The sequence below is a fragment of the Bombus impatiens genome, unplaced genomic scaffold (genome assembly GCF_000188095.3).
Source record: "Bombus impatiens unplaced genomic scaffold, BIMP_2.2 scf_0216, whole genome shotgun sequence".
In the NCBI taxonomy this organism is placed as follows: Eukaryota; Metazoa; Arthropoda; class Insecta; order Hymenoptera; family Apidae; genus Bombus; species Bombus impatiens.
The window spans coordinates 795353-806305 of NT_176635.1; the positions used below are offsets into that span (position 1 = coordinate 795353).

The window sequence follows — 10953 nt, forward strand, 5'->3', positions numbered from 1 at the left end:
GTTTCGATACGGCGCACCCTCCTGCCAATCGAGTCGGATACCGAATAGTACGCATAGCGAGCCTGTGCGTTACGCGGTTCGCGTATCTATCCATTAGATCGGCTGCTTTACTGCTTGTCTACGTGCGCGTACACAACCGTGTTAATTAGCAAAGGTGCCTTTACGTGAAAGTGTCGACAGGTAGAGTGAATTATGGTTCTCGTACGATCAATCGGTCCACCTATTGTAAAATTTTTCACACTCATTACACACTGTAATCTTTCACGGTTATCTTTCCTGTTTCCCTTGCTTTTTCTTTCGCTTTTCACTCGTTCATAATGAACGGCTTTCGATTCAGCCAACGAGTTACAATAACCAGAAGATCAATTAACGCGGAAGCCACAATTTGCAAGGCGAACAAAGTAAATACGACGAGGATCTTAATTAATTCGATTGCTCTGGGTCTCATGTGGTAATTTCGAGACGTGCTAAAAGAATCGAATGTGCAAAAATAAAATTGCAGTTGTCAGTTATACCCCCTACGTGATTCCTTAATGCACGAAAGAACGATGCTTATGTTTCTGCTTGTTCTCGTTATGCATGACATTTTGAAGTATGACAACTGAAACAAACAACATTATGTTTGTGAATTAAGTCGATGCTATGCACGAAAATTGTCCAATTTCATTGAAATGATACGATTGAGTTTGCATTGAAAAATAACGATACGAGTTCATTCATTTTAGTTCATTAAGTTTTATATGTAAAAGAATTGCTTAATATATTTCATTTGAATTACAATATTTAACAAACGGAAGCCTTGAATATTCAATAATTTACGTGTATTATAATAGTTGATTTTCCATGATTATAATTACAAGCGTAAAAAAAATAACATGCATTTGATACAATGGAAAATTCAATTCTATTTTGTGTAAGCGTTACTATCGTTATATAATATTTATGAAAGGATAAAAATCATAGTAGAAACGACATTTTATTATCGCGAGAAACATTTAGTCCTATCCGTGGCCATTTAGGTCATCGCGATGAAAAAGTCGCGCGATTTTATTTCATCCATCCTTTTTTAGTCCCTCAGTCCGGTTGCTCTTAATTCTTCACTTGAATTTATTGTCCCGTCAAATTTGACTTCTGGCAGGATCAGCACACGCAAGACCAGCTTCGATTTTGTATTTGGCAGGATTCCAACTAATACGGCAAAACCAAAGAAGCGAAAACTTTTTAATTTATCGCCGTGGGGCAAATAACGATTGTGTCCGTTAGTCGCGTTTCATTCTCCTTGTTCTACAAATGCATCGTGCATTTAAATTGTCAGAGAAAATCGGCCAAAAAATATAGATTTCATCCGGCACCAAATGAAACAAAAGCTCGCCTTTAAATTGCACCGTTTTCCTAGCGAATGATAACTTGATCGCTTGCAACGAGTTCCTTTTCGTTCTGCTATGTTTATTATGCTTCTGCTACCATTGAATCAGAGCAAATAAGATATCAACATATAAACGATTGTTCGATCGAAGATAAATAATATTATTTTCATTATCTTTCCGCATTATAATTCGCTTATAAATTTCTATCGCTTTTATCGATAATAATCCATTTTTCACGAGCGTAACACGTGAAAGTTTGTCGTCGATCGTTGTTAGAAATTTCTACGAAGTCACGATCGTCGGAAATTGCACGCTCGAGTCGTTCTTTGACGCGGTGTAGTGGAATAAATACGTTGTAAATGCTTGCATAGATAGGTCCCGGTGGAAAAAACAGAAAAGTACAGAGAAACGCATATGCTATGACACACACACTTCAAAAGGGGTTTCGTGACAATCTGCTTGATCTTCGGTTACGAGCAAGATTTATGGCACCAAAGTGTTCCATTTTTTTTTTTCGTTTTTATCTTCTCCCTGCATTTTTTCGTATGAATAATGAACGAATGTAGGTGGAAGATAATGAACGTGAAATAACGCGGTTCTCATTATGTGACAGTGTTTTACTGTAATTCGCACGAGAGACTGCGAGCTTATATTTTAGTAGCTTTTTATAATCCGTACAAAGTCCAATGAAACATTATCGAATAAATGCAAAGGAAGAGGAAAAAAAAGAAGGAAACAGGGCTATTAAAATAATAAAATAATAAAAGAAATATAGAATTGTTTGAAATACGAATTAGATTACGATTTTTTAGTGAAAAGAATATCGCAAGAATGCTGGTGCGAACATACCGCATTATGAGCATCATCCCCGACGACTTCGAAGGTTTCAATTAGGCGACGTAATCAAGTCAATCAGAACTTGTAACCAGCTTCGAGAACCTTCAACGATGATGCTGAAGGAGGGACGCGACGGCGGCCACGAACGATATTGTTGTCCAACAATAAGATCATTGGGGAGTGAGCTCGAGAGACGAAAGATAAGAGAAGATCGTCATCGAATCGTCCAAAGCGCGTCGACCGATTAAACTGATAGCTTTTTACCGTGAATTTATAATTCCGGCTGTGACCCGAGGGAATTTCGCGCGGAATAACATAAATTTACACCATGGGGAATGGCATGAATAAGGTGAGTAACGATTTTACAGACAAGTTGCGTTTCAATTGATATTTTCTGTCACCATTTCTGTCATCTATGCGAATCATAAATGCTATTAAGATACAAATAATAGGAGAGGAATGTGGTTAAAATCATACAAACATCATATATATTTGTGATATGCGATAATAATTTTCCAAGAGCATAGTTATGTTAATATTTTAATGATGAAATAGTATTTGACATTTTGCTTATTGCGTGCCTTAACCTGTATTGAAAAATATGCTAACGATACACGTGCTCCTACATCTTATTTTGTGATTATTATGTATGTGCATATTGTAAAATCATTATACCGTCGCCTCTAATTTTATCTGTCCTAGATACCAAAAATTCAAGATATCTTTTCCCTTGTGTACGTATATCTTGTTCGTTATATTTAACAAATTTCTATTTTTATTTTATATGTCGCGTTGATGATATGTAGAACTAGTAAACCAGGTAAAATGACTCTTACCGAGGCAAGAACACGATTACTTACGAAAATCACGGGATTCGTATTTTTCATATTCTACAGAGGGACGGTTTTTAAATTTAACATATTGTCAATTAATTTTATATTACCTTTCCTTATCTTACCAATTTCTCTCCTCTACCCTTTTACCTTTGTATCTTCTTAACATAAATACTCCCTTCTCATCATCAAGTAACATAAAAAATAATAGACTTATCATGTTTCTAATTAGCCATATATAACTGTAACATATTTAGATGACAGGTCTACTATTATGTCCTGATGCAATACATATATGTATATAATCGTCGCGTTAGCTAATTATACAGTTTAACTAGCTCATCGAACAGTTCTTTCGATATTAATCGTTGAATCGGCGGTTTAACGCTTACTGTCGGTAGGTACCGTACGATGCATAATATCGGTCGACGATGCATACCGAGATTTCGATCGATGATTCCGATGAAAAGTTAAGAGCTGGTACTATTGTTCTCGCGATTGTCTAGAGACACCTCACTTAAGAATGCGGTATCGATTGGACGATTACCACGAGTCTCACCTGACTAAACACGTTCGAGTGATCATCCACAAAGATGAATGATTAACAGTGGAGCACCTGCATCAAAAAGCTGCTCTATCGACTCTCCTCTCAATTTTTTTTTTTTTTTTCAACGCTATCTCAACGTTCACGTATCTCGAGTAGCGCTCGACTTTTTTTCTCTCTCCTCACGCTAATTGCGATAGAAGAAGAAGCAGCGCCAATTGAATGCGAAACGTATGTGTACTCGCGCGTGAGTTCAAAACGCCGCTCGTTAAGAATCTAATGATTCCAATAACGAACGATCCGTAAACAGATATATCAAACGCTACAAGTCAAGAAGAAGAATCGCACTTGTACGTTTACGGATTTATGGGAAATTCAAATGTTCAGAAATATATAGGATATACATAATATGTAAAATCATAGTTGCAAAATATTCAAGTAAAACGCTCGGCACATTCTTTACCTAAGTTCTATCCTTCTTATCGCGTTCATAAAAATGTGAATTTGTATAAGAATTCGCAGTTTAACTATGATTATACGCGTATATTGTGAGCTGTTTTATTTGTTTGTGCAAATAGGTTCTTCCCGGTCTTTACATCGGGAATTATCACGATAGTAAAGATGCAGACCAATTGGAACGGTTTGAAATTACACATATTCTGGCCATTCACGACACGGCTCGTCGATTGCATTCTGTGAGTATATTCGGAGATAAAGTGTTTAACTTGGCTCGAAGAATTCTACGAAGTTAGCTCGATATGTTGTTTGTAGGACAAACATTATCTATGCATATTGGCGGCGGACAGTCCAGATCAGAATCTATCTCAGTATTTCTCTTTGTGTAACGATTTTATTCACGCTGCTCGCTTACGCGGTGGAAACGTCCTAATACACTGGTGCGTAATCATTTTTAATATATCTATTAATATATCGGACTGTTCAGAAAATTTTAATCGATGCAAAATGTAAGGAATATTCGGAGGTAGTCCTATCTTTTTAGAATTTTATCGAATATTATTATTATCATTGACGGACAAAGAAAAATAGCATTAGTACATTTTAATTTTAAAAAACGACTTCTTCTTTATCAACAATTATTGGACCCTCGGTTAATACTTATCATTGTTGGGTCATAGGTGACTACTGCAGTTTACTTAACTTGAAATTATATCTTTCACTTCGTTCGACAAATATTATTATCAACATACAAATATGATATCATTATCACGTGCAGCTAAAATACATATACATGAAATATCCTATAATTAAGCAACGTAATTTAAGCTATTGCCGAGAATTAAGAGCCAATTAAAAACAGTATTTATTTCAATTTTATTTAACATATATTCAAGATAAATAAACGTCTTCCAATAGAAATATAGAGTAGAATGACTGATTACCAGCGATGCTATAAATTTTCTGAACAATCCAATGCTTAGCCTTTATCAAATCTTGAAAAAAAAAAAGAAAAATATGAAGCAATTAATCTTTGGTTTTAAACGATATTTAACAACCGATCTGAAAATCGTTCACAAAACGATATTCGGTTTCAGCTTAGCCGGTATGTCGAGAAGCGTTACAGTAGCAGTGGCCTATATTATGAGTACCACCAATCTTTCATGGAAAGAGGCACTTAAAGTTGTCAGAGTAGGTCGTTCCATTGCCAATCCAAACGTCGGTTTTCAGCAACAGTTGAAAGATTTCGAATCCAGTCGATTGCACGAGGTATTCAAATTAACGATCAAAAAGAATAGCCCGAGGCCGATCCTTCTTATGCTACATTTTTTTCTCTTTTTTCTGCAAGAGATTCGATGTAATAAAGATGCGAACGATTCTCTCTAATTAGAGAGAGGAAAATTGTTCAAGATTATTCATCGAATCTTTAACGATGACAAAGATGCTACATTATAAACACGACGAACCTTCGACGTTTGTTCGATGATGTAGTACGAATATAGTAGAGTTATTTGAGACGCGTAAGCTTCAATAACTTGAAATTCAATCTTGAACTACTGTACATATAACTTGTGTATTATGAGACACCATTAGCCTGTAATATGACAACGAAAGAACGAGAAAATATCGTATACTTCAAGTGCAATAGAAAAAGATGACTCGAATAATTATATAGTCGGATTGTTTGAGTCAGCCAGAAGGTATTATATAACCAGTAATAAAATAAACAACAAGATAATTTCCAGAAATAAAGTAATACATACGCGCTACTTAATCATAACAACTACGACTTCCCTCTTGATAAGTAAAAGCTATATGCTTGTAGAAAACTACATATAATATTTAACTGCATATAATAGAACTACTACTAATATTTCACTGTACATCACGCTATTAACAACGAGTTAAATAGTCTGTCTTTAAACATAGATTCCTTAAAAGTTGTCCATGACCGAATTTGTCGAATTACAAGGCAAATTACTTAGTCTTGCTCAAATATCCTTCTGAATCAAATAATTCTACCTACTTTTTTTTTTGCATGAGAAAATGGGTTGTTAATCTAAAAAATTAGCCTGGAAATTCTCTCGACTGACGCAGGAACGACGTAGGTTGAAAGAACGATTCCCAAGCCTGGCGCTCGCGGAATCCGATGCAGAAGTGTGCCGCACTACTTTAAGAAATTACGAAACCATGGCACTGGCACGAGAAGTGTGCGAGGGAAAATGTGCCATGGGCCGTCCTTGTCCGACTGGACTATGCAGGCAATCTTCCAAAAGGTTTGTTAGTTCTTTGTGTCATTCTATCCAACCTGAGTCCGTTTGTCAGCGTCAGATAGCGCGCCTATTATATGTATATAATCTTTCATCCTCGTTTTTCTTTGATGTTCATGAAAATTCGCGAAAAGGGGAAATGGAACTGATCATTTGATACGTTTGATGTTTCTTTATGCATACAGAAGTCCAAGAAGAAAGTCATCCACGGGCAGTACTAGCAGCTTAAATACAGGCAGAACTCCGCCGCAAACACCAAGAATGCTACCATCCGCACCACCTTCACCGGCTATGCACCGATCAACCAGCGTGCTCTCAACAGCGAGACCAAGAAGTGGTCCTGCTGGTTTGCATTATTATACCGGAGGATCTGCACCTCCTTCCAGGTAATTTTATTTATTATTATAAATAGACTTACTATTACTGTTACGTATTACAATTACGTAGTATTATTATAGAATATCAACACCTTCGTAGATAATAAGATATTTAAGTAAGAGTTATTTCAGAGCATTTACAAAAGTAGTTGGTGTACAGATGTATAGTGCCATGCATAGATATTCGGATACAATGATATGCCAGACATTGTTGTTGTGTATACGTTTATTTATAATAGTTGATGATGTTTTGATATATTAAGAAAAAAATGTAGATATGTTTCATTTATTTAATGCACATACCCGTTTTAAGATAATAAACGATGAGCCAGATAATAAAATGTATTTCATGATAATAAAATGTATTTCATTATACATTTCATTATCTGGCTCATCGTTCATTATCTTATCGAACATGAAATGTCGAAATATTAATGCGAGTCATCGTTGTATATGCATTTAAAAATGTAAAAACGTACAAAATACGTACATATGTGATGTTATAATATTTAATAGATGAAATGAATTTCATCTATTCATTCATTTCATCATTTCAAATCATTTCATCATTTATAAGGCGATTTCTAAAATACGATAGCCTTTACGGTTAACATGATACTTTTTCTTAGAGCGGTGTCGAGGGTTGACCTATCAGCTGCAGTGGCTTGCAGCAGTAGTAGCACAAGCCTAACATCGGTAGGCAGATCAGGGATGTCCAGTAGTAATTGGCGATTAGCGGCTGGATCCGCACCAAACACACCAAGGCCAACGCCACCAGTTTCTCCGCAACGTTGGCCCAGACGAGCATCTACTCGACAAACACCCCCTTTACCAATATCGCCGGAAACTCCTTCGACAACGACGTAGCACTTGCGGAAAATTGCTTCGTTCTCGACTTTACCCGAGTAATCTGGACGTCGATTTATTTAGCGATATCAGTTATTGCCTGACAGCACCCTACAATCTTCGTTAGTGATGTCTGACAATGTATTATGCTAGCGTATTGGCAGAAGCCTAGTATTTTGTTGCGATTGTGTTGCATAATAGAAAGAGGAAAATGTCGAGAAAAACATTGACAAATTTTCGATAACGGAGCAAGCACATAAGTAACTTAAATTTTCGCAAAACGATGCCTGATCGTGCGAGTTCTTCTAAAAACAGTCTTTCAGCGAACCGCTTTCAGCGTAACTGCACCGTCACAAGGACGCAAAGATGCTTTAAAAATGTACGAATTCGGAAATCATGTCGTTTCTAAGTACTTTACCAGCTGGCTGACAGCGAAGAGACTAAACGAAAAGCTTTATTATATATATTTCACCGGTCGAAAGTTAGAGGATACTTGTTTATTGATTGTATGAATGATTAAAGCATGGGAAAAAAGTTATACCAGCTAATACAGCAAAACGCTCGTAACGTCGCGTTTGTAACTGAATCGAACGTCAGGCGTGAGAAACCGCACAAAAATACGTATTATCTTTTCGTCGAAAGCGAACGTACGAAATCGAAATTCGACAATTATCATGAGCCGACGTTCGAGCGGCGGCGATTATATTTTGAAAACACGTTTGTCGCGTGAAAAGGAATCGCGTACCGAATGTTCGAACATTTACACAAATATTAACCGACGCGATATAATGATTTGAAACGCGCGTGATAGCGATCATCGACAATCTTGCGTACGATTCTAGAACTCTTGTTAATTAACGTTTTTTTAAAGCGTACAATGAAAGTTTATAATTTACGATGAAGCTACGAAGAGTAATCGATCAACCGAACAAAACAATTTACTCGTAGAGATATCTCGATTACTTTCCAAACAGTAACGTTACTATCCGAGAAAAAAAAAAAGATGATAGAACTCGCTGTTAGAGATACAGAAAATCATCGCATCCGAGAGGAACGCATTTAATTCTCGTATTCGTTGCACGAGTAATTCAATCCCATCAATAGATTCACGTCAATCGGTTGTTGCGATACATAATAAAATTGGGCATCTGTGTTTCCTTCAATTCGTTCAACTGTAAATCAACGATTTAATAATTGCGTATAGAATTTTGTTACGACGCGTTCTCCGATCGTTGAACGCGACGAATCGCTTTGAATCATTAAAAAGAGATATTGTTTCGCTTCATCGATTCAGAGCTTAATCGCGATGTTTGATATTTGCCTTCAGGATTTCTAGAGATGCCGTTTACGAGAAAGTAAAAAGAAATGGAAATGGTAACCGTTCTCAGAGTTTATGTCGTTTTAACGAAGCACGATGAACGGAGTTATTGTTAACATCGAGACTAACGTTTCAAAAATTCTCTACTATTCGAACGAAACAGCGAGAAGAGCAAGAAGAGCGCGAGCCATTGTTCCTCGAATCGTTGCATTGAGTTTGTTCGCAACCGTCCATTGCAGTTGTTGGATTTGTAGCGAAAACCACGCTGTTTAGCGCAAATTGTTAATCTAAAGGGAAGCATATTACATATACATATACGAGCATACACATGTATTTAAAACGGTGCATCGATGAAAGTATTTTATGCACACTGTAGCCACTAACTGATTGAAAGATAATTACCTTCTAAACGCTGATCGTGTAGAAAGAAAGAAAAGGAAGAAGAAAAGCAAGAATACTTTCTTTAATTTTTCATAGTCTTGTCGCACAATATTATTCGAGGCAATTAATTCGACTCGACCCCAAGCACACTATACAACAATCTTTTTTAAAGCCCAAATGAAAGAGAGAAAAAATAATGAAAACGGCGTGTATATTAAGTTGTAACATAAATTTATCCTGTTTTTATTATACTACCAAGCGGAAAATGCTACAAAGCGAAAAAAAATGTTACAACTTAATACATGATATGTTAAGAGCGTCTCGTTTTCAGACGAATAGGACATATGTGTGCATAAAATTCGACATATCATCATACACCTTGTATGCATATACACTTTGTAGGCATACGTTGTTGCAAAAGGATTTCAGAAAATTTTATAACTTGTTGGCAAATGGTGATTATTATGCGACTATGTCGTAGATTAGATAGACAAGTTGTTATTCTTTCGTGCACCGATGCGACGTACGATTCACACGACGAGTGAGAGAATAGCAAAGAGTTCGCAAGCGGATCTCCGATATCATCCCTCCTATCATCGAAGCGTATTTTTCTTCGCATAATAGAAACATTTATTTTTCTAGCATCATTCGACTTATCATAGATTTACAAGAATAAAGTAAATAAATAAATTTTAGAGGATAGACATAATGTGCGCAGTTAAAAAGTATAAAAAATGCGCTCGTTTCATTCGATTTTTTAGCGTTGTTCAATCCAGGAAGTGTTTTTAACAGTTTCTTGGGAGATCTATCGACTGAAATTGTTAAAATCATTTTCTCAATGTAAGCTGTGCTCTTTTGAATAATCTGATCATTAGAGCCTGTCTGAACTGATAGAAATTAAACCGATTGCTCATTTCGCTTCGTAGTTGCATAGTTATTATTTATTATTGTTGATTGTTGTGTTAAATAGAGTTTGCATGTTATTAAAGCAATAACGTAAAATATATTCTAGCGATGGAGATTTATTCAGTTAGCTTCGGTGAGACCAGCCATCATTTCGATCAATTCAAAGGAGTACAGATATGATAATGTTAACAATTCAAAAAGTATTTTTTATAAACTTATTGTTTTCAAAGTTTTGCTCGATAATAACACATATCGCTGTTATATTAATTAAATATATATACATGTATACACCAGTACACACAACGCTTGACCATTTAAATACGAAAAAAATTAATAATATATATTTGTAGAGAACAAATTCTTCATGAATCGTAAGTTATTCCAAGCTCCATTATTTCATCTTAAAGCTTTTCATTTAAACGTACAATTATATTTTAAAATGATTTTGACGAACACAGAACAAAAATTCGATATATGTTTATATTCTCTATTCGATGCCTACGCTATACAATTTTAGGTTGTGACTGCAAAAGTGGTGTATTAAAATAAAAAAAAGAAGAAAATAAAGCAAAAGAGCAACTAAAAACAGATGGAGAGCATATTTAAAATTTGAAGATAATTCAATTTTTACGCTTAATCAGGTAACTTTTGAAAACAGTTTAAGTCGCAATTATTTTCTTAAAATATTTAAGAAATATTATAGGACATCTGTTGTTATTTATATATTAGGAGGTAGGATCGCATTAGTTATTACTTCGTTATTCGGATAAAAAGACACCACGTTTCTTGGAGCAGAAAAACCTTTATTGTGCACACTC

At 35.6% G+C, this 10953-nt stretch overlaps 1 protein-coding gene across 2 annotated transcripts; it reads left to right on the plus strand.

Annotated features, from left to right (window-relative positions):
- Positions 1–36: 36 nt before the first annotated feature.
- LOC100743546 (dual specificity protein phosphatase 15) lies at positions 37–10478 on the plus strand. Of its 2 annotated transcripts, none has more exons than XM_003487964.4 (8): positions 37–180; positions 2180–2553; positions 4160–4276; positions 4353–4477; positions 5135–5306; positions 6135–6313; positions 6493–6693; positions 7314–10478. In XM_003487964.4, exons 2-8 carry the CDS (start codon positions 2533–2535, stop codon positions 7549–7551), a joined length of 1053 nt encoding a protein of 350 aa, XP_003488012.1. In that variant the 5' UTR covers positions 37–180; positions 2180–2532; the 3' UTR covers positions 7552–10478. The 2 variants fall into 2 exon arrangements, with proteins under 2 accessions (XP_003488012.1, XP_033175667.1); XM_033319776.1 differs by having other exon boundaries at positions 59–180; positions 1981–2553.
- Positions 10479–10953: the final 475 nt, after the last annotated feature.

Excerpts from the sequence above, each read along its gene's own strand:
- LOC100743546 (XM_003487964.4), top strand. The coding sequence starts at position 2,533 with ATGGGGAATGGCATGAATAAG. Across the intron at positions 2,554-4,159 it reads TGGGGAATGGCATGAATAAG|GTTCTTCCCGGTCTTTACAT; the intron begins GTGAGTAACGAT and ends TTGTGCAAATAG. Across the intron at positions 6,694-7,313 it reads GGATCTGCACCTCCTTCCAG|AGCGGTGTCGAGGGTTGACC; the intron begins GTAATTTTATTT and ends ACTTTTTCTTAG.